This window comes from Mobula birostris, chromosome 1, assembly GCF_030028105.1.
Source record: "Mobula birostris isolate sMobBir1 chromosome 1, sMobBir1.hap1, whole genome shotgun sequence".
NCBI classification, from domain to species: domain Eukaryota; kingdom Metazoa; phylum Chordata; class Chondrichthyes; order Myliobatiformes; family Myliobatidae; genus Mobula; species Mobula birostris.
In genome coordinates, this window is record NC_092370.1 from 143,763,574 (window position 1) to 143,788,467 (window position 24,894).

Sequence of the window (24,894 nt, forward strand, 5' to 3'; positions counted from 1 at the left end):
CTAGGCTGTCCACATTGCTCTCTGCAGAGTCCTGTGATTGAGGGAAGCACAGTCCCCATACCAGGCAGGGATACAGCTAGTCAGGGTGCTCTCGGTTGTGCCCTTATAGAAAATCCTGAGCATTTGGGAACTTGCGCTAAACTTCTTCAGCCGTCTGAGATGAAAGAGGTGCTGTTGTGCTTTTTTCACCACACAGCCAGTACGTACAGACTACGTGAGGTCCTTGGTGATGTGTATACTGAGGAACTTGAAGCTGTCCACCCTCTCAGCCCCAGATCCATTGATGTCAATAGGGGTTAGCCTGTCTCCAATCCTGCTGTAGTCCACAACCAGCTCCTCTGTTTTTGTGATGTTGGGGGGGGGGGGTGTTTTCTTGACACCACTGTGTCAGGGTGATGACTTCTTCTCTGTAGGCTGCCTTGTTATTATTTGAGATAATATGTAGTATCGTCAGCAAATTTAATTAGCAGATTGGTGCTGCAAGTGGCGACACAGTCATGCGTGTACTGAGATTTACGGAGGGGGCTTCGGAGACAGCCCTGGGGGGGCTTCTGTGTTGAGGTGAGCGAGCCCACTCTTACCACCTGCCGGTGATCTGACAGGAAGTGAGTATAACAGGGTGCTAAGCACACAGCCTTGTGATGCACCTGTGCTGATGGTGATTGGTGAAGAGATTTGGTTGCCAATCCATAGTGACGGGGGGTCTGCAAATGTGGAAATAGAGGATCCAGTTGCACAGGGAGGTATCATGGCATGGAGATCACAGAACTTCTTATAAATTTTAAAATCTAGCAGTAAACACCTCACTTTATTTTAAATAACGTTCTAGCAATCATTGCTTTGTTAACTGTAAATGTCAAATATCCTTAATTATATGAACAGAAGGTTCAATGTAAATACCAAATTAGTTGTAGCAGTTCTACAAAATCTGATTGCAATTTGCATTGAACTAGTTATTGTAGTCTGTCACCCAGGGTTGTGGTCAGCTTGTTCCCACTCCAGTTCTGTGGATTGTATGCTAGCTGAATGTGGCACTCTGCAACACTCAGTTCCTATTGAAGAGGCTTTTGCCTAGTACTTTCCGTAATGCTTTTTTAAAAGATTTTCATTTGTTACGGTGCAGGGATCCCATGAGTCAGTGTCGATGTAACAAATGTCCCACAAGTTTTCTTACTTTGTTGGAATTTGGAGTAGAGTGTTTGTGTTGGTGGATTGGGCTAAAGCATATTGATAATGGGGTATACCCAATGTTGTTGGTGGAAACTGGTTAGAACCTCAGTGCTAGAGATATTGATTTGCAGAAGTGTGACCATTGGTTTGTCCAGTCTTCCAATTAATATTGGAGTTTTGTGGTGACTACATTGGTTTTCCTTTAACGTTTCAAGATGCTGAATTCAGTTGCTGTTACTGAGTAAGAATCAATACTGCTTAATCTTCCAGATGCTTGCTGTCAGCCCCAGCCTCTTGGTGATCCCTGTAAAATTGATTAAGCAAATAAAACCATGGAAGACCTGACAGCTTGCCAGCTTCGGACTTTATTTCTTTTCCTTTCTGTGTACTACCTTTAAAATTCCTTTTGGAAGTAATTAATGCTTATGTGAACAATTATTTACAACTAATCTCCGTATTACCTAAAAACAGATGGACATGTGCAAAAGATGAACTAAGAGTGATTTAACCAGATGTTTTTTTGCCCCCTCAGTTCCTCCATGTGCACAAATATTCTGTTTTCTAACCAGAGCTCTGGGCATCTCAGGTTTATTTGGCTTATTGCAGTACATCTTGCTTACATGCATTTAGCCTCTTGTGTTGCTATTTAAGCCTTAGACATCTGTGGAATTCTCTTACTGATCACATCTGTTACTGTGCATTACGTGAGGACTCTGTGAAGTATCCACTCTGATTTTTTGCTCAGTGGGACCTGGAATAGACAGACCTCATTGATTTCAAGGGTGTTAAGGGCTACAAATTAAGGAAGTAGAGGGTTGGGTGGGCAATATATTTTAATTATGTATAAATTTCTGAATGTTTGTAAGTAACTATTTTTTTTTAACTTAACTATTTAGGATGAGCGTAGTTGAAATGTCAGTTTGGGCAATTGGTGTGGTCCTCCTGAAGGACAAACTCAAAGCAGGACAACGCAGTTGCAGGCCCTTCAGTCCAATAAGCTCATGCCTACCTTGGTGCTCACTCAACTGCTCCCAATTTCTTGTAATCAGCCCATATCCCTCTAAGCCCTGGCCGTCTATGTGCTTCTTCACATAGAGCACAGTACAGGGTCTTTAGCCCACAATGGTGTGCCAACTGTTTAGCCTACTCCAAGATCAATCTAACACTCTCTGCTATGTAGCCCTCCATTTTTCTTTGATCCACGTGCATATCTTACGAATCCCATAAAAGGGATCTGAGGAGCTTTTTTAGTAATTCATTTAAACTGCATTTATTTCTATAGAAGAGGCTCAACACGTCAGCTGGATGAACTTGGGACATGGATTGGCTCTGGGAACTGGGATGTTATAGCCATAAAAGAATGATGGCTGAGGGAAGGGCTGGACTGGCAGCTCATTGTCCCAGGATACAAATGCTATAGGTATCACAGGCATGCAGGTAAAAGAAGAGGAATTTGTCTTGATGAAAGAGGACATAGCAATGCTCCTGAGAAAAGATAATTTTGGGGAATTTTCTAGTGAGGCAATATAGGAGAAAATTAGAAACAAGGAGGGGATGATTAATCTGGAATTGTATTCGAGGTTGCAACCAGTTGTGAACATAATACTGTAATTTTAGTAGGAGATTTTGATTTCGGGGTCAACTCCTTGGATGGAGTGGAATTTGTCAAAAGTGTGCAAAGAAGCTTCCTTTATCGATATACTTGGGACCTACCAGAGAGGATATAACTGAGGGTTGAGTAGAGGAAGTGTCTTTTCGTGAGCACCATGGATCCAGTGACAGTAATTCTACTAGGTTTTAAAAACTTACGGAGAAGGATATGACTTGTTCACAGGTTAAGGTCCTGAATTGGGCAGAGAAAATTATGGAGCTATTGGGAAATATCTTGCAGTAGTTTATTGGGTGAGATTAATTGCATAGAAAGGAGCATCTGTTAACAGTGGGAGGATTTCAAAAGGTTGATGTCAGGAGAGAAAATTTAAAATATGAATGTAAGCTCCCCAATAAAAATAAGTGGACACCAAACGTTTTTCATATATATAAAAAATACAAGAAACAAGAATAGACATTGGACCGCTGGGAAATGACACTGGAGAGGCAATTATGAGGACCAAGAAATGGCAGACGAAATTAATAGAGTTTTTATATCAGTTTTCACTCTGGCCTCTATGAGGTGGAATGTGAGGTGAGTATTACATCTTAATGGTCTAGGGAAGCATTCAGCTATCATTTAAGAGTTTGGTGGAAACTGTCCTTGAGTATGGTGGTCTGCCTGATGATAAGGGAAGAAAAGCAAGAATGTCCAGCTGGCTGCTTTACAGTGGCAGTGAGGTGCAGACAGTCCATGGAGGGGAGGCTGGTTCCTGTGGTGTGCTGAGCTGTGTCTGCAGTTTCTTGTAGTCCTGCTCAGAGTAATTGCCAGACCAATCAGAATCAGGTTTATTATCACTGATATACATTGTGAAGTGTGTTGTTTTGTGACAGCAGAACAGTGTAAAACAAAAAAATTATATATGGTTATCTCGATAAGACACTTAAAATTTGTGAGGATCAAAGGGGACATGCCAAATTTCTTGAGCCTCCTGAGGAAGTAGAGGTACTGTTGAGCTTTCTTGGACATGACTTCAACATGGTTGGACCAGGAAAGGCTGTTGGTGATGTTTACTCCTTGGATCGTGAACTCTTGACTCTAGCACCATTGATGTAAACAGGAGCATGCATGTAGCCATCCCCCTTCCTGAAATCCATGGCCAGCTCCTTTGTTTTGTTGACATTGAGGGGAAGGTTGTCATGACACCATGTCACCAGGCTCTGTTTCTCCTTTCTCTACTCCAATTCATTGTTATTTGTGTTTCAACCCAGTACTGTGGTGTCATCTGCAAACTTGTAAATGGTGTGAGAGCAGATCCTGGTTATGCAGTTGTGAGTAAAGTAAGGGGCTGAGGATGCAATCGTGGGGCATCAGTATTGAGGATAATCATGGCAGAGGTGTTGCTGCTTATCCTTATTGATTGCGGTCTATTGGTCAGCAAGTCAAGGATCCAGTTTGAAAGGAGATTAAAGATTAGCTTTTTTAAACGCAAACAACAGGAATTCTGCAGATGCTGGAAATTCAAGCAACACACATCAAAGTTGCTAGTGAACGCAGCAGGCCAGGCAGCATCTGTAGGAAGAGGTGCAGTCGACGTTTCAGGTCCTGACGAAGGGTCTCGGCCTGAAACGTCGACTGCACCTCTTCCTACAGATGCTGCCTGGCCTGCTGCGTTCACCAGCAACTTTGATGTGTATTGTGTAAAGATTAGCTTTATTTGTCACATGTACATCAAAACATACAGTGAAGTGCATCATTTGGGTCAAATCAGTGAGCATTGTGTTAGGGGCAACCTGCAAGAGTCATCACGCTTCTGGCGTCAGCATAGCATGCCCACAACTTATTAATTCTAAATCTTTGGAATATGGGAGGGAACTGGAGTGCCCAGAGGAAACCCATGCAGGGGGTGTTGAGTCCCATGTTTAAAAGTGTGGAGATGAATTTATTTGGAGTTATAGGCAATAGGTGGTATATTCTGTGGAGAACGTAATAAAAAAAATTACAGGGGGTCTTGTGTAGTTACGTATGTGAGCTGAGGATTGGTAAAACTTTTGTGGTAATTTTTATATACAAGCTGTCATCATATTAAACCAGTGCATTGAACCAGACCTTCCAGGTTGGAGGAAGCGCGGCAGGTGAAGGAGCGAGTGCGGGGATTGGCTGAGAAGGAGCGGCTGATTTAAAAAGCCGGTTGTGAGCAGCGAGCTAACCAGACCTTCCAGGTCGGAGGAGGCGAGGCAGGTGAAGCTAATTACTCAAATTATCAGCTAATATAAGCAAGGCTCGCTGTAGGGGAGTGGCCTGTCGGGGAGCGGCCTTGTCGAGGGAAGTGCCTTGTGAGAAAAGTGCGAGTCTTTGGCTCCAGAGTCTTCGGCGAGGAGACTACGCCACAGTTGGAGAGGGGGAGAAGTGGTGAGGAAATGACTGCTAGGCTGATTCAGTGTGCTGCGTGCATGATGTGAGAGGTCACAGACACTGATGGTGCCTCAGGGTCCTACACCTGCGGAAAATATGTCCAGATTCAGCTTCTGAAGGACCGTGTTGCAGCACTGGAGAGACAACTGGATGACGTTAGGTTAATCTGGGGGAACGAGAGTTTTCTGGACAGGACCTACAGTGAGGTCGTTACACCCAGGATACAGGAAGAGAGAAGGAGGACGTCGATGAGCAAGGAAAGGATGTTCGAAGTACAGGAGACCCCGGGAGATGTGCCTCTCGTAAATAGGTTCTCCCTCTTGGAAGCTGTCGGGACAGATTCAGTGCCAGTCTGAGAGGCGGACGGGTCTGCGAGTCAACAATTGGCGCTGAGGCAAAGCCAAGGAGACAGGTGTCAGGCAGAGCCGTGGTAGTAGTGGACTGCATAGTGAGAGGTTCAGAAAGGGGTTTCTGTGGCAACAGACGAGATTTAAGGATGGTGTGTTGCCTCCCTGGTGCCGGGATCCAGGATATCACGGACCGATTGCAGGGAATCCTCAAGGGTGAAGGTGAACATCCAGAAGTGGTGGTGCATATCGGCACAAATGACGTGGGGAAGAAGAGGAAAGACATTCTACAGTGCAACTTCAGAGAACTCGGAAGAAGGCTGAAAAGCAGGACTTCCAGGGTGGTTATCTCCAGTATGCTTCCAGTTCCCTGTGCTGGAGTGGTCAAGAATAGGGAGATAATGGATCTGAATGTGTGGCTGAGGAACTGGTGCAGGAAGCAAGGATTTACATTCTTGGACCACTGGGGTATGTTTCAGGGTAAGGATGAATTGTACAAAAGGGATGGGTTGCACCTTAATAAGTGGGGCACCAGCATTCTGGCAGGCAGGTTTGCCTCTGCAACATGGGTGTGTTTAAACTAAGTTGTGGGGGGGAGCAGGCGAACTGGAAATATAAGGATGGAGATAAAGGGAAAGTGAGAATAAGAAAAGTTAAGAATGACAGCAGAATAAACAGAGCAGAAAGCTCAAGAAAGGATCGTACGGTATGGCCAAGTGAAATAGGAATTGGTATGGGAGGTGAGGGGAGTAGTGAATTAAAAGTATTGTATATGAATGCACGGAGTATAAGAAATAAAGTGGATCAGCTTGAGGCACAGTTGGAAATTGGTAAGTATGATATTGTGGGAATAACAGAGACATGGCTTCAAGTGGCCAGGGTCTGGGAAATGAATATTCAAGGGTACACGTCCTGTCGAAAGGACAGACTGATGGGCAGAAGGGGTGAGGTGGCTCTGTTGGTGAGGAATGATATTCAGTCCTTTGCGAGGGGGGACATAGAATCAGGAGATGTAGAGTCAGTATGGATAGAACTGAGAAATTCTAAGGGTAGAAAGATCCTAATGGGAGTTATCTACAGGCCCCCAAACGGTAGTCTGGATGTAGGATGTAAGTTGAATCAAGAGTTAAAGTTGGCATGTCACAAAGGTAATACTACAGTGTTATGGGAGACTTCAACATGCAGGTAGACTGGAGGAATCAGGTTGGTACTGGACCCCAAGAAAGGGAGTTTGTGGAGGCCCTCCGAGGTGGATTCTTAGAACAGCTTGTACTGGAGCCTACCAGAGAGAACGCAATTCTAGATTTAGTGTTGTGCAATGAACAGGATTTGATCAGGGACCTCGAGGTAAAGGAGCCATTAGGAGGTAGTGACCATAATATGATAAGTTTTAATCTACAATTTGAGAGGGAAAAGGGAAACTCGGAAGTGTCAGTATTACAGTTGGGCAAAGGGAACTATGGTGCTATGAGGGAGGAGCTGGCCAAAGTTTAATGGAACAATACCCTAGCAGGGATGACAGTGGAACAGCAATGGCAAGTGTTTCTGGGAATAATGTGGAAGGTGCAAGATCAGTTCATTCCAAAGAGGAAGAAAGATGCTAAGGGGAGTAAGGGGAGGCCATGGCTGACAAGGGAAGTAACGGACAGTATAAAAATAAAAGAGAAGAAGTATAACATAGCAAAGACGAGTGGGAAGCCGGAGGATTGGGAATCTTTTAAAGAGCAACAGAAGGTAAGTAAAAAGTAATACGCGGAGAAAAAATGAGATACGAAGGTAAACTAGCCAAGAATATAAAGGAGGATAGTAAAAGCTTCTTTAGGTATGTGAAAAGGAAAAAAATAGTTAAGACCAAAATTGGGCCCTTGAAGACAGAAGCGGGTGAATTTATTATGGGGAACAAGGAAATGGCAGATGAGTTGAACAGGTACTTTGGATCTGTCTTCACTAGGGAAGACACAAACAATCTCCCAGATGTAATAGTGGCCAAAGGACCTAGGGTAATGGATGAACTGAAGGAAATTTATATTGGGCAGGAAATGGTGTTGGATAGGCTGTTGGGTCTGAAGGCTGATAAGTCCCCGGGACCTGATGGTCTGCATCCCAGGGTACTTAAGGAGGTGGCTTTAGAAATCGTGGATGCATTGGTAATCATTTTCCAATGTTCTATAGATTCAGGATCAGTTCCTGTGGATTGGAGGGTGGCTAATGTTGTCCCTCTCTTTAAGGGAGGAAGAGAGAAAACAGGGAATTATATAGACCGGTTAGCCTGACGTCAGTGGTGGGAAAGATGCTGGAGTCAATCATAAAAGATGAAATTACGACACATCTGGATAGTAGTAACAGGATTGGTCCGAGTCAGCATGGATTTACGAAGGGGAAATCGTGCTTAACTAATCTTCTGGAATTTCTTGAGGATGTAACTATGAAAATGGACAAGGGAGAGTCAGTGGATGTAGTGTACCTGGACTTTCAGAAAGCCTTTGATAAAGTTCCACATAGGAGATTAGTGGGCAAAATTAGGGCACATGGTATTGGGAGCAGAGTACTGACATGGATTGAAAATTGGCTGGCCGACAGAAAACAAAGAGTAGCAATTAACGGGTCCCTTTTGGAATGGCAGGCGGTGACCAGTGGGGAACCGCAAGGTTCAGTGCTGGGACCGCAGCTGTTTACAATATATATTAATGATTTAGATGAGGGAATTAAAAGTAACATTAGCAAATATGCAGATGACAAAGCTGGGTGGCAGTGTGAAATGTAAGGAGGATGTTATGAGAATGCAGGGTGACTTGGACAGGCTGGGTGAGTGGGCAGATGCATGACAGATGCAGTTTAATGTAGATAAATGTAAGGTTATCCACTTTGGTGGTAAGAACGGGAAGGCAGATTATTATCTAAGTTGAGTCAAGTTAGGAAAAGGGGAAGCGCAACGAGATCTAGGTGTTCTTGTACATCAGTCACTGAAAGCAAGCATGCAGGTACAGCAGGCAGTGAAGAAAGCTAATGGCATGCTGGCCTTCATAACAAGGGGAATTGAGTATAAGAGCAAAGACATCCTTCTGCAGCTGTACAGGGCCCTGGTGAGACCACACCTGGAATTTTGTGTGCAGTTTTGGTCTCCAAATTTGAGGAAGGACATTCTTGCTATTGAGGGAGTGCAGCGTAGGTTCACAAGGTTAATTCCTGGGATGGCAGGACTGTCATATGTCAAAAAATTGGAGTGACTGGGCTTGTATACTCTGGAATTTAGAAGGCTGAGAGGGGATCTTATTGAAACATATAAGATTATTAAGGGATTGGACACGCTGGAGGCAGGAAGCATGTTCCCGCTGATGGGTGAGTCCAGAACCAGAGGCCATAGTTGTAAGAATTAGGGGTAGGCCATTTAGAACGGAGTCGAGGAAAAACTTTTTCACCCAGAGAGTGGTGGATATATGGAATGCTCTGCCCCAGAAGGCTGTGGAGGCCAAGTCTCTGGATGCTTTCAAAAAGAGATAAATACTACTCTTAAAGATAGCGGAATCAAAGGTTATGGGGATAAGGCAGGAACTGGATACCGATAGTGGATGATCAGCCATGATCACAGTGAATGGCGGTGCTGGCTCGAAGGGCTGAATGACCTACTCCTGCACCTATTGTCTATTGTCTATTACCTAGATTTTAGACCATAAGACCATGAGATCGGTTTTGGGAGATCAAGCCAGTTTTGGATTTAGACAGAGTAAGACTGTGTTGGATATGAAACAGAGACCCAGAAGTACAAGTGCATACTTCTCTGAAAGCAGCGCCAAAGATAGAGGGGTAAAGAAGGTGTTTGGCGTGCTGGCCTTCAGTCCGGACATGAGTATATGAGTGGGGAAGTTATATTCCAGTTAGATAAGACTGCTTCTCGGATTGAGATTTTAATTTGGAACTGGGCCAATTCTGATGGCATTGGAATGGATCTGGCAGATGTGGATTGGGATATGTCAAAGAAATGGTTGGAAAGCGAGAGGCTTTCAAAGGTAGATATTGAGAGTCCAGAATCCCTTAGAGTAGAAGGCAAAGCTAATAGGTTCTGGAACCTTGGTTATTGAGGGATATTGAGGCCTTGGTAAAGAAAAAGAAGGTTGCACATATGAGGTATACGCAGTTAGATTCAAATGAGGTGCTTGAAGAGTATAAGACATGTAAGCAAACACTTCAGAGGGAAATCAGGAGGGTAAAACTGGACCTGAGGTTGCTCTGGCAGACAAGGTTGAAAGAATCCCAAGGGTTTGTATATCTATACTAAGACCAAGGGATAGTAAGGGACAAAATTGGTCCTCTTGAAGATCAGCATAGTCATCTCAACATGGAGCCAATAGAGATATTGTCATTTTGTTTTGCATCCACTTTTACTGTGGAGACAGACGTTAACTTTTGAACTGAAGCAAAACGGTAGTGAGGTCATGGACTGAATCTTGATTACAGAAGAGGAGGTGTTGTCTGGAGTTGAATTAAAATGAATAAATCACCAGGACTTAGCAAGATACCACCTTAGACCTTGTAGGAAGCTAGTGCAGAAATTGCAGGTGCCTGGGCAGAGATATTTAATAAGTTCTTGGTTATGGGTGAGGTGCCTGGAGGCTGGAGAATAGCTAATATAGTTCTGTTGTTTAAGAAAGGCTCTAAGAATAAGCTGGGAATATTCCCTCTAAAAAAAATATTTTTTACACTGCCTGACAACTGCACGGCACTTTAAATTAACATTATATAAAAGAAAATTCCAGCTATGCGGCAACAAAGGTGTCTGTGTGGGAGCATTTCAGTTACTACACAGCCACATACCCACGCAGCTTAGTGGGAACAGTGGCTGGGAAAATCTAGGCTAGTGAGCCAGACATCAGTTGTGGGTAAATTATTGGAAAATATTCTAAGGGAAAACAAGACCTGATTAGGGTTAGTCGACATGGCTTTGTGTGTGTTAGGCTATGTATAACTAATCTTAGATTTTTGAGGATATAAGCAAGAAGGCTGATCAAGGAAAAGCACTGAACGTTTTCTGCATGGACTTTCGGAAAGCCTCATACCCTTTCCCCATGATTCCCTGCAGTTCAGAAGGTTAAGTCACTTGGCATTCAGGATGAAGAAGCCAACTGGAACTAATATTTGCTTAGTTGGAGAAGATGGACAGTGGTAATGGATAGTTTTCCTTTTGACTGGAGAGCTGTGGGTCATGGTGTGCTGCAGAGGTTGGTGCTGGGTCTTTTGTTTATCATTTATATTATTGATTTGGATGATAATGTGGTAAACTGTATCAGCAGATTTGCAAATGATACCATGATTGAAGGTGTAGTATACATCAAGGAAGAATGGTTAAAACTTGCAGTATGATCTTGAATAGCGAGGAAACTGCTGAAAAATATCAGGTAGAATTAATGCAGACAAGTGTGAGGTGTTGCATTTGGAAAAACAAAGCAGATTATGAATTAGTGAATAGTAATGCTTGGAGGTATATGGTAGAAGCTTCATAAATTAGGGCATTGGATACTAGGGTCAGAATATTTTCTTGAAGTTGTGCAAGGCAATGAAGAGGTCAAATTTAGAGTATTGTGTGCACTTCTGGTCACCTACTTACAGGGAAGATATCAATAGGCTTGAAAGAATGCAGAGAACATCTAAAGGCTGTTGCTGGGAATTGAGGACCTGAGTTATAGAGAAAGGTTAAGTAGGTTAGGACTTGCAGAAATCCAAAGGAAATTTCAAATGTACTTTATTGCCTAGTAGGAGGCAAATGTAACTGCTAATAATCAAGTTTATAAGGTGGTAATTGCCAAGAAAGAAGTTCTTGAGGAATAACAATGTTTGCAAAAACAATTGAGCTAAATGGCCGGTTTTTATGCTCTGAATTCTAAGAATTAATAAATTACAGGGAATGGTGATTGCAGAGACAAAACGACAGATGCATGAAACATTAGAAATGAAAGAAGAAGAAATCTCTCAGCTTCGTGCAAGAATTCAGCAGTTCACTGGGCAGCGAGAAGACCTGCTGGAACAGAAAGAGAAATCTGACAGAGCTGGTAAGTAGTCCCTGCTGTGTTCTTCTATTTCATCCTCATTTTTAATTTTTTTTAATGTTAACATGCAAATATGTTCCTGCATAAGGCCCAGTAGCTTCAATTAAATGTATAAGTCAAACTTATTCCAGACCAATCCAGGAAACACATATGTAACAACAAATTTACATAGCTAGCAAATGTGAAATCTGAGCTTTGGTTGTTTTTTTTAAATCCCACTGTAATTTATATAGCCTTGTGAATGAGGTTACACACTCAAGCTTCACACACAAAGTGCTGAAGGAACTCAGCAGATCAGGCAGCATCTATGGAAATGAATAAACAGTTGACGATTCGGTCTGACACCACTTCCTTCATCAGGACCTCCAATCTGTGTTAGCTGTCACCTATGTAGAGGAGGCTACATCAGGAGCACTGGATACAGTAGATGACCCCAGTAGGTTCACAGGTGAGGTATTGCCTCACCCGGAAGGACTGCTTGGGCCCCTGAATGGAGGTGAGGGAAGAGGTGCACAGGCAGGTGTAGCACTTCTTCAGCTTGCAGGGATAGGTGCCAGGAGAATAGTAGGGAGAGACAAATGGACAAGAGAGTCATGGAGAGATTGATCCCTGGCAGAAAGCGTAGAGTAGGGGGCTGGTAAAAATGCGTTTAGTGGTAGGATCCCATACAGAATGGTGAGAGTGATGTGCTGTATGTAGAGGCTCATGGGGTGGCAGTTGAGAACAAGAGGAACTCTCCCTAAGGCAGTGGGAAGATAAGGTGAGGACAGGTGTTTGGGAAATGGAGGAGATGCAGGTGAGGGAAGCATTAATGGTAGAAGAAGGAAAACCATTTTTTTTGAAGAAGGGCATCTCTGATACCCTGGAAAGAAAAGTCTCATCAATGTCTGGTAATTTTTATATCCTTCCCCCTTCCTCTTCAATTTCCCTACTCCAGTACCCTGTTCACCTCTTTCCTTCTGCTCACCAGCCTATCACCTCCCCCGGTGCCCCTCCTTCCCTTTCTCCCATACTCCACTCTCTCCTCCTCCTACCAGATTTCTTCTTCAGCCTTTTACCCTTTCCACTTATCACCTCAAGCTGCTCCCACCCCCACCCATTCAGTCTTCACCTATCACCTTGTAGCTTGTGCTCCTTCCCCTCCCCCACCTTCTTATTCTGGTTTATCCCCTCTTCCTTTCTTGTGTTCATAATATGCAAGTTTGCTGTATAGTTCTGAGCTTAATACACCAATGCTCAATTGTAGGTAATTTTCACCATCCAGTACTACACAAAATGATATTCAAATATGACAAAGGCACAACCATTAATTTGAAGAACTTAGTACTTGCAGATATCTCTCACTCAATGGTCATTTACATCGTTTTATCATACATTTTTGGGCTCATTTTCTGTCATTGCAATTAATAGATACACAGTGTCAACTGCAAGTGGTCGCCTATCGTAGACTATTAAGTATTTCTTAAGACTCATAAATTCTGGAAGCATCAAGCTTAATAAATGTATTATTTTATTTTCCAATATACTGATAATAAATAATTCAATAAATCCAGTGAAACTCCATTAATCAGGCACATTTAGGACTTTGATGCTGCCAGGCTAGCAGATGTTCCCAATGTCATATGTCAATGTAAAATGTCAACACTATTAATTCATGTTTTAAAAAAATTGTACTCTGACAGTAGTGTTGCAGATAGATAGGGTGGGGAAGAAGGCTTTTGGCATGTTTCCCTTCAATCAGGGCACTGGATATACATGTTTGAGTGGATATTATGTTGCGGTTGTACAATATGTTGATGAGGCTACATTTGGTCACCTTGCTATAAGACACATGTCACTAAGCTGGAAAGACTGCAAAGGATATTTAAAGATGTTGTTGGGTCTTGAAAGACTGTGCTAAAGAGAGACTTTGAGTAGGTTGGGACTGTTTTCATTGGAACATAGAAGAATCAGGAGTGGTCTTGCAGAAGTGTAGAAATGATTGGGGCATAGAGTAAACTTGCATGGTCTTTTTCCCCATGGTTTGGGAGTTGAAAACTACACAGCATAGGTTTAAGTGGAGAGGGGAGAGATTTAATAGGAATCTAAAGGGCAACTTTTATACCCAAAGGGTAGTTTGTATAGAATGAGCTGACAGAGAAATGGTTGAAGTTGCAGCATTAACAACTGTTAAAAGGTTCTTGGCAGATGCATGGATGGGAAAAGGTGGGATGTGGGCCAACCACAGACAGTTGTGTCCAGCTTAGATGCAAATCTTGGTTGGTATGGACCATTTGGTCTGGTGGGCATGTTTCTTTGCTATATGACTATATGCAGTAAAATAGCAGTGAGCCTGATAAATATAAAGGGAACACAGGAAAAAGAGCCAGGTTAAGTTTAATGGAAGCATGCCAATTGTAGCTCCAGCCAATGGACAGTGTGGCATCTTAAACTCCCATGAATATATGGGGACTGTGTCAAAAGTTATTTGGTGAGCCAGCTGCCAAACAGTTGGGGACTTTTTATATTATTGTTTTGTCATGCAGAATCTTTTAATTTTTTGTGGCAAATCAGAGACTGGGGATTTTTGAAATATAATTTTATTATCTCATTTGAACAATGAGCATTATTACTGTGGGTTGGGTTGGAGTCTGACACATTGTGCAGAACATTTAACAGTTTTGCACATGACCAGGCCCTTTGTCACGAGGTCTGGGTTGACTATCATCATCATCACCATCAGGTGCCATGCCCAGTTTGAACTTTGACTGCCATGGCCTACACACTCCTGTTTCAGGTCAATTGGATCAATTCATTGGTATTCATTTCCAGTTCTCTGGCTGCTGTCTCCATCATCATTTGTCTTTGTCTTCCTCTTGCTTTCTTCCTTTCAACCTTTCCCATAATTACCGTGCATTCTAACTCCTCTTTCCTAATCACATGTCTAATGAAGTCATGTTGCCTTTTCATGATCTCATACATTATTTCTTTTTTTGTGCTTGCTCTGTTCATGACATCCTCGTTAGATATTTATTTCATCCATGATATTCTTTGCATCCTCCTCAAAAACCACATCTCTGCTGCTTCAATTCGTTTCCTCATGTTACTAGATATTGTCCAACATTCTGAGCCATATAACATAACTGGATAAACATAACATTTCAGTAGTCTGAGGTGGGTTGTCATGCCTAGTTTAGTGTTGGTCAGTATACTCTTCATTCTTGTCAAGGTGTCTTTTGCCATCCCTATTCTTCTTTTGATGTCCATGTCGCACCTGCCATCTGATGTCACCCAGCTTCCTAAGTAGCAAAAGTTCTGTACTTGTTTTATGTCTTCCCCGTTTATTCTCAGCCTGCAGATAGGATTCTCCTTCTTTTTGGATATCACCATACATTCTGTCTTTTTGCAATTGATAGATAGACCCATTTTTGCACTTTCTTCAACAACTATATCAATTAAGTTTTGTAGTTCTTCCTCCGTACTTGCAATTAACACTGTGTCATCTGCATATCTAAAATTATTGATGTTTTCACCGCCAACTTTGATACCCAAGATGTTTCTTTATTTTTTGTAATATTGTTTCACTGTACACATTAAATCGGGGAGAAAACACACCCTTGTCTAACGCCTCTCTTGATTTTCGTAAATTGACTCACTTCTCCATCTAGTCTTACAGCGGCAGTTTGTTCCCAGTACAGATTTCTGATTAGGCGGAGGTCTTTCGAATCTAGATCTAGAGTTTCCTGTAATATTTCAAATAACTTACTGTGTTTCACTTTATCAAATGCTTTTGTGTAGTCGATAAAACAAGCAAACAAATCTTTTGCACTTGATTAGCTCGCTCTGCTAGTACCCTTAACATCAATATCGCGTTTCTTGTGTCTTTCACAAAACCACATTGTTCTTTACCTATTTCAGCTTACTACCTTACTTTTAGCACTTGACATCAAAATTCTTTGAAGTATCTTAGTGATATGACTCATTAAACTTATGGTCCTATGTAATTCACATTCTATTGCTCCAGGTTTCTTAGGAAGAGTGATGAAAACTGACTATGCCAATCTAATTAATCCATCTGTCTGCAAAGGGTCCGTCACCCTGCCTTTAAATTTTCCCTCTTTCATCTTAAAGCCAAACTCTTGTCCTTGATCCTGGGATAAAAAAGACTATCTAGTCCTATCTATGCCCCTCATAATTTTAGTTGCTTCTATCAGGTTGCCTTTAAGCCTCTGACCCTCCAGGAAAAACAATCCAAGTTTATTCAACTTCACCTTATAGTTAATGTTCCCTAATCCAGGCAATAGCATGGTGAACTACTTGTGCACTTTCTCCAAAGTCTCCAAAGCTTTCCTGTAATGCAGCAACCAGAACAGCATATGGTATTCATAATGTGGCCTAACTGAAGTTGTATATAGCTGTAGTATGACTTTTTTGCTTTTATACTCTACATCCAGTAAAAGCAACTGTGCCATACACTGCCCTTGCCACCCTAATGAATCTGTAGGGTGAACTTTGAGGCCATGTACTTTCAAGCCCAAAGCCCTTGTGTTCCTAAGTGTCATGCCAATTACTGTCTATTTTCCCTGCCTACATTTCCAACTGATCTTGTTAAATACTTTGACATCCATCTCTCAACCCATGACGGTGCTAATTTTCATGTCTTTTGCAAAGGTACTAATCAGCCTACCAATATTTTCATTAGATCATTTTGACCATCAAAGCAGAGGTCCCACCACTGATCCTTGCAGAACATCACCTGTCATAGGCCTTCAGTCAGAAACACATCTCACCACTGCTCTCTGTTGTAAATGACCAAGAAGATTTTGAATGCAACCTGCAAAGTCTCCACGGATTTCAAGTGGTTTAATCCTCTGCATCAGCCTTACCACAATATACCTTATCAAAAACTTTAGTAAAGTCAGAGTATACAACATCCATTACTTTACCCTAATCAGCTTCATGACTGGCTCTCTACAAAGCCATTTTGACTATCCCTAAGAAGTCTATGCTTCACCAAATGGGAGTGGATCCTATGTTTTCTTTGTCCTTGAGTGGTCCTCCCCTCTTGTTTTTAATGTATTATAAAATGAGATTTTTTAAAATCCTGCCAATGGGTCTGGGCCTGAAACATTGATTGTAATTTTGTCCAAAGATGCTGCTTGACCTGCTGAGTTCCTCCAACATTTCCAGCATCTGTAGATTTTCTCTTGTTCATGTTTTCCTTAATTCTCCTCATCAAGAACATTTCGTGACCCCTTATAGTCCTCCTGATTTCCTGCTTGAGCTCTCCTTTCTTTATATTCCTCAAAAGTCCTGTCTGATTTTTGCTTCCTCAACCAAGCCTCACATACAGTTCCACTCATTTTATGGGAGATAGTTAAGATATCAGCTGAATGGATCTCTCTTGTTACAGTTTGCACTTATTTTTATTTATCCACCCGACCCTCCAAATAGGTCCTTCGAGTGAGCCGCACTGCCCAGCAATTCTTCCCCCCCATCCCCCAACCTGGAAATTAATCCTAGCCCAATCACAGGACAATTTACAATGACCAGTTCACCTACCAGTACTGTTGGAGGAAACCAGAGCACCCAGAGGAAACCCATGCATTCATCGGGAGAGCATACAAACTCCTTACAGGTAGTGCAGGGAATTGACCCTGGATCTTTGGTACTGTAAAGTGTTGTGCTTAACCACTACACCTTAAGTGCAGTTAGATTTAATTAAATAACGAAATATTTTTGCCTGTTATTTACCATTATAAATACAATAAAATTATTCCTTCTCCATACACCCACTTTTTGAATCTCATTGTACTGGACAATTGTTGTATTGTAGCACAGAAATTCTCTCATCAGTAATTGAATTTGTGTATCTTGAGCTTCTTCTGAAATTCTCAAGATTCAATGGCAATGATTTACACTGAAATAATGGTTTTAATGTCACATTAGAACTTCGATCATTCGGCATGCTCAGGACTTTGGCAATGCAGAAACATAGATGTACAGACAAATGGATGTAATTTCCATTAATACCCCAACACAATTATTTTTTATTGATGCTTAATACCTTGCACTGAATTTTCTAGTGAACCAGGTAAGTTTAAAAAAACGTGGGAGCTGGGGCTTCAGCAAGTGGAAAGGAAGCATGGGAATCAGAGTCTGGGTGAATGGAAAGGGGGCACAGGATCTGGGGTCCTGGTGAGTGGAAAGGGAATGTGGGAACCAAAGTACCCCCGAGTAAAAAGAGAGCACAGTAATTATCATCTGGTAAGCAAAAGGTAGAGCCATTACAGTTTCTGAATCATTGGATTGTAGATTATTGAAATTTTACTGTATTGCTGAGCATTATACTTGCTTAAAATGTCCAAATTCCAATGCAAACATCTACCCTATTAATCTGGCATTGATTCACTGATTCACTGTCCAATACTCGCATCAAGCTAAAAGTCATTAAGTGAAGATTGGCAGAACTGCTTGCTAATGCCCAAGGTGCAAAGATTTTGTTTAAAAAAAATCAAATTGTGAATTTTATTTCATTAACATATTGTAACCACTATATGGTTGCAATGTTCAATTAGCTTTGTCTTTTCATTATTTATCTCTTCATGTGTTGTATGCAAGTTTTACATATGTTTTGCTTTGTAATCTAACTCTTGTTAGTATTTGTTTAAATTTCTGGTGTTTTGCATTTAGTTTTATTTAATATGGTAAGGAATGGTAAATGAAATAAATATTGAAGAAACAGGTTTAATAAGCAACTATTGTGTAAAGAAAGAGATACTGTTAGATGATTACTTTTAAGTTTTGGCTTTCAAGCAGAAATCTTAAACAGTATTTTATTTCTGTATACCCATGCATGCCAATAAGTGAATCATGGTGCCTTTCCCAAGCCTTGTATGAACAGGACTGGGGTAAGGGCTCTTTTTTTTTTACAATCCATAATGCTTGCATTTAGCCCAGCAAGTAAACCTTATGTTTCTCAGGCAATCTGCTCATGGTTTTCACTGTATAAATTGCTCTCTTAACATTAGCAGAATTGTTTTCAAATTTGTATGTTTACTTTCAAGTATGCACATATTTCATGGACCATTTGTTTGGCATACCAAAATTAACCAGCTCTATTTGGGGGAAGAGGTGGCAAATCTTCATATTCCAATAAAAAAGTTGAAAAATTGTGTTGATCTTATGTTTGAGCTTGCTTATTTCAGTCACGGTCTTTAGAATGTTTATATTAAGCTGAGAGCTTGATCCAATAGATGGAAATGGAATGTTCATATGTCCATCTGTACAGGCCCCTACAGCTCAGGCAGGTTGTGGGATCTCTAATCGTATCCAAGTTTGGTTTATTTTATTGAGATACAGCACAAAGTAAATCCTTCTGGCCCTTCAGGCTATGCCAGTCAGCAATCCCCCAATTTAACCCTAGTCTAATCATTGGCCAATTTACAATGACCAGTTAACCTACCAACTGATAGGTCTTTGGACTGAGGGAGGAAAACCCACGCGGTCACGGGGAGAACTTGCATACTTACAGTTAGCAGCAGGAATTGAACCTGAGTCTCCTATACTGTAAAGCATTGTGCTAACCACTACACTACAGTGCCACCGGTTCCCTTTAGCTCAACCCCTCCAGTCCCAGTGACATCTTTGTGAATCTTTTCTGCATCCTCTTGTGCTTAATCACATCTTTCCTGTAGCTTGACAGTCAGAACTGCACACACTTCTCCAGATGAGATCTCAACTCCTGTAATCGATATCCAGACTGATGAAAACAATCTCTCCATTTGCCTGTTTCACCATGTATACCTGTGACACCACATTCAGGGTACTATGTACTTGTACCCATTGATCCCTCTGTTCAACAATATTACCCAGACTCTTGCTATTCAGAGTATGTCTTGTCCTTGTTTAACTTCCCAAAATGCATCACCTTGTATTTTTCTGAGTTGATGGGCATGGGTAGGGAATGTGTAACATGGCAATAAATGGGAGAATGGGACAGGTGAGAGTGTTCTGAGCAACACACAATGAACTGAGCAGGCCAGGCAGCATCTATGGAAAAGAGTCCTGCCGAAGAGTCTCAGCTCAAAACGTCGACTGTACTCTTTTCCATAGATGCTGCCTGGCTTTCTCAGTTCCTCCAGCATTTGGTTGTGTTGCTTGGATTTCTAGTGACTGCAGATTTTCTCTTGTTTGTGATGGGAATGCTCTGGGTTAGCATTAATTCAAAAGCATGAAAAACAATGTAAGAATATTATGGTTGAGCTCAAACAAGATAATGTAGAAGAATGGGTAGGAAGAATAAAGGCATAGACTGGTTTCTAAACGGAGAGAATTCAGAAATTGGAAGCTCAAAGGGACTTGGAAGTTCTTGAGTTCAGGATTTCCTTAAGGTTGACTTGCAGGTTGAGTTGATAATAAAAGAAAATTTAATGCTGGTATTCATTTCAAGAAGACTAGAATATGAATACAAGAATGTATCCCTTTGAGGAAGGTTTGAGGTGTTGGTCAGACTGCATTTAGAATATTGTGAGCAATTTTGGGCTACATATCTCAAGAAAGATGTGCTGCAACCGGCGAGGGTCCAAAGGAAGTTTACAAGAACGATCCCAGGAATAAAAACAACACACATCAAAGTTGCTGGTGAACGCAGCAGGCCAGGCAGCATCTCTAGGACGAGGTACAGTCGATGTTTCAGGCCGAGACCCTTTGTCAGGACTAACTGAAAGAAGAGCTAGTAAGAGATTTGAAAGTGGGAGGAACTTTTCTTCTGCCGTCGCTGTCTCCGTCTCCGAGCCTACTTCTTTGGCAAGGACTCTTCCACCCCCACCGATGACCCCTCCTCCCGTCTTCAACCCTCCTCCTCTTCATGGATACCCTGCTCTGGATCTCTTTATTGCTAACTGCCGACGGGACATCAACCGTCTCGACTTCACTGCACCTTGTTCCCATTCCAACCTTACTCCCTCCGAATGCTCTGCTCTCCACTCCCTCCGCACTAATCTTAACCTTACTATAAAACTTGCCGATAAGGGGGGGTGCTGTTGTAGTCTGGCGTACTGACCTCTACCTTGCCGAAGCACAGCGACAACTCGCGGATACCTCCTCTTATTTGCCCCTCGATCGTGACTCCACTAAGGAGCAGCAGGCCATTGTCTCCCATACCATCACCAACTTTATCAGCTCGGGGGATCTCCCATCCACTGCTATACCAACCTTATAGTTCCCACACCCTGCACTTCCCGTTTCTACCTCCTACCCAACATCCACAAACCTGCCTGTCCTGGCAGACCTATTGTCTCAGCTTGCTCCTGCCCCACCGAACTCATTTCTGCATACCTCAACACGGTTTTATCCCCCCTTGTTCAATCCCTTCCTATCTATGTTCGTGACACTTCTCATGCTCTTAAACTTTTCGATGATTTTAAGTTCCCTGGCCCCCACCGCTTTATTTTCACCATGGATGTCCAGTCCCTATATACTTCCATCCCCCATCAGGAAGGTCTCAAAGCTCTCCGCTTCTTTTTGGATTCCAGACCTAACCAGTTCCCCTCTACCACCACTCTGCTCCGTCTAGCGGAATTGGTCCTCACTCTTAATAATTTCTCCTTTGGCTCCTCCCACTTCCTCCAAACTAAAGGTGTAGCTATGGGCACCCGTATGGGTCCCAGCTGTGCCTGCCTTTTTGTGGCTTTGTGGAACAATCTATGTTCCAAACCTATTCTGGTATCTGTCCCCCACTTTTCCTTTGCTACATCAACAACTGCATTGGCGCTGCTTCCTGCACGCATGCTGAGCTCGTTGACTTCATTAACTTTGCCTCCAACTTTCACCCTGCCCTCAAGTTTACCTGGTCCATTTCCGACACCTCCCTCCCCTTTCTAGATCTTTCTGCCTCTATCTCTGGAGACAGCTTATCTACTGATGTCTACTATAAGCCTACTGACTCTCACAGCTATCTGGACTATTCCTCTTCTTACCCTGTCTCTTGCAAAAATGCCAACTCCTTCTCGCAATTCGTCCGTCTCTGCCGCATCTGCTCTCAGGATGAAGCTTTTCATTCCAGGACGAGGGAGATGTCCTCCTTTTTTAAAGAAAGGGGCTTCCCTTCCTCCACCATCAACTCTGTTCTCAAACGCATCTCCCCCATTTCACGCACATCTGCTCTCACTCCATCCTCCTGCCACTCCACCAGGAATAGGGTTCCCCTTGTCCTCAGGTACCACCCCACCAGCCTCTGGGTCCAACATATTATTCTCCGTAACTTCCGCCACCTCCAACGGGATCCCACCACTAAGCACATCTTTTCTTTCCCTCCCCCCACCCCTGCTTTCCGCAGGGATCGCTCCCTACGTGACTCCCTTGTCCATTCTTCCCCCCCCGTCCCTCCCCACCGATCTCCCTCCTGGCACTTATCCGTGTAAGCGGAACAAGTGCTGCACATGCCCTTACACTTCCTCCCTTACCACCATTCAGGGCCCCAGACAGTCCTTCCAGGTAAGGTGACACTTCACCTGTGAGTCGGCTGGGATGATGTACTGCGTCTGGTGCTCCTGACGTGGCCTTCTATATATTGGCGAGACCCGACACAGACTGGGAGATCATTCGCTGAACACCTACGCTCTGTCCGCCAGAGAAAGCAAGATCTCCCAGTGGCCACACATTTTCTGATATGTCTATCCACGGCCTCCTCTACTGTAAAGATGAAGCCACACTCTGCTTGGAGGAACAACACCTTGTATTCCATCTGGGTATCCTCCAACCTGATGGTATGAACATTGACTTCTCAAACTTCCGCTAATGCCCCACCTCCCCCTCGTACCCCATCCGTTATTATATACAGACATTCTCATTCATTCTCTCTCCCTCTCCCCTCTCCCCTCTCCCCTCTCCCCTCTCCCCTCTCCCCTCTCCCCTCTCCCCTCTCCCCTCTCCCCTCTCCCCTCTCCCCTCTCCCCTCTCCCCTCTCCCCTCTCCCCTCTCCCCTCTCCCCTCTCCCCTCTCCCCTCTCCCCTCTCCCCTCTCCCCTCTCCCCTCTCCCCTCTCCCCTCTCCCCTCTCCCCTCTCCCCTCTCCCCTCTCCCCTCTCCCCTCTCCCCTCTTCCATAGACCAATTGAATAATTACTTTGGTTCTGTCTTCACTAAGGAGGACATAAATAATCTTCCAGAAATAGTAGGGGACAGAGGGTCCAGTGAGATGGAGGAACTGAGTGAAATACATGTTAGTAGGGAAGTGGTGTTAAGTAAATTGAAGGGATTGAAGGCAGATAAATCCCCAGGGCCAGATGGTCTGCATCCCAGAGTGCTTAAATGAAGTAGCCCAAGAAATAGTGGATGCATTAGTGATAATTTTTCAAAACTCGTTAGATTCTGGACTAGTTCCTGAGGATTGGAGTGTGGCTAATGTAACTCCACTTTTTAAAAACGGAGGGAGAGAGAAACCGGGGAATTATAGACCGGTTAGCCTAACGTCGGTGGTGGGGAAACTGCTGGAGTCAGTTATCAAGGATGTGATAACAGCACATTTGGAAAGCGGTGAAATGATCGGACAAAGTCAGCATGGATTTGTGAAAGGAAAATCATGTCTGACGAATCTCATAGAATTTTTTGAGGATGTAACTAGTAGAGTGGATAGGGGAGAACCAGTGGATGTGGTATATTTGGATTTTCAAAAGGCTTTTGACAAGGTCCCACACAGGAGATTAGTGTGCAAACTTAAAGCACACGGTATTGGGGGTAAGGTATTGGTGTGGGTGGAGAATTGGTTAGCAGACAGGAAGCAAAGAGTGGGAATAAACGGGACCTTTTCAGAATGGCAGGTGGTGACTAGTGGGGTACCGCAAGGCTCAGTGCTGGGACCCCAGTTGTTTACAATATATATTAATGACTTGGATGAGGGAATTAAATGCAGCATCTCCAAGTTTGCGGATGACACGAAGCTGGGTGGCAGTGTTAGCTGTGAGGAGGACGCTAAGAGGATGCAGGGTGACTTGGATAGGTTAGGTGAGTGGGCAAATTCATGGCAGATGCAATTTAATGTGGATAAATGTGAAGTTATCCACTTTGGTGGCAAAAATAGGAAAACAGATTATTATCTGAATGGTGGCCGATTAGGAAAAGGGGAGGTGCAACGAGACCTGGGTGTCATTATACACCAGTCATTGAAAGTGGGCATGCAGGTACAGCAGGCGGTGAAAAAGGCGAATGGTATGCTGGCATTTATAGCGAGAGGATTCGAGTACAGGAGCAGGGAGGTACTACTGCAGTTGTACAAGGCCTTGGTGAGACCACACCTGGAGTATTGTGTGCAGTTTTGGTCCCCTAATCTGAGGAAAGACATCCTTGCCATAGAGGGAGTACAAAGAAGGTTCACCAGATTGATTCCTGGGATGGCAGGACTTTCATATGAAGAAAGACTGGATGAACTGGGCTTGTACTCGTTGGAATTTAGAAGATTGAGGGGGATCTGATTGAAACGTATAAGATCCTAAAGGGATTGGACAGGCTAGATGCAGGAAGATTGTTTCCGATGTTGGGGAAGTCCAGAACGAGGGGCCACAGTTTGAGGATAGAGGGGAAGCCTTTTAGGACCGAGATTAGGAAAAACTTCTTCACACAGAGAGTGGTGAATCTGTGGAATTCTCTGCCACAAGAAACAGTTGAGGCCAGTTCATTGGCTATATTGAAGAGAGAGTTAGATATGGCCCTTGTGGCTACGGGGGTCGGGTATGGAGGGAAGGCTGGGGCGGGGTTCTGAGTTGGATGATCAGCCATGATCACAATAAATGGCGGTGCAGGCTCGAAGGGCCGAATGGCCTACTCCACCTATTTTCTATGTTTCTATGTTTCTCTCTTCTCTCTTCTCTCTCTTCCCCCCCCCCCCCTTCCTCCCTCTGTCCCTCTCACTATACCCCTTGCCCATCCTCTGGGTTTCCCCCCCCCCACCCCTTTTCTTTCTCCCTAGGTCTCCTGTCCCATGATCCTCTCATATCCCTTTTGCCAATCAACTGTCCAGCTCCTAGCTCCATCCCTCCCCCTCCTGTCTTCTGTCATTTCAGATCTCCCCCTCCCTTTCCCACTTTCAAATCTCTTACTAGCTCTTCTTTCAGTTAGTCCTGACGAAGGGTCTCGGCCCAAAACATCGACTGTACCTCTTCCTCGAGATGCTGCCTGGCCTGCTGCGTTCACCAGCAACTTTGATGTGTGTTCCAGGAATAAAAGGAGCCTTTGATATTTCTGAGCCTGTACTCGATGGAGTTCAGAAAGGTGGGAGGGAGGGAATCTTACTGAAACCTATTTGATACTGAAAGGAGGATGTTTCCTATGAAGGGAGAGTCTAAGACCAGAGGAC

At 43.3% G+C, this 24,894-nt stretch overlaps 1 protein-coding gene across 4 annotated transcripts in view; it reads left to right on the forward strand.

Annotated features, from left to right (window-relative positions):
- golga4 (golgin A4) overlaps nucleotides 1-24,894 on the forward strand; it is a 246,147-nt gene that overhangs the window by 91,779 nt on the left and 129,474 nt on the right. For all 4 annotated transcript variants that reach the window (XM_072263075.1, XM_072263085.1, XM_072263094.1 and 1 more), the window contains one exon: nucleotides 11,420-11,567. In XM_072263075.1, the coding sequence (XP_072119176.1) occupies nucleotides 11,420-11,567 (148 nt within the window). The remainder of the gene's footprint in view (nucleotides 1-11,419; nucleotides 11,568-24,894) is intronic.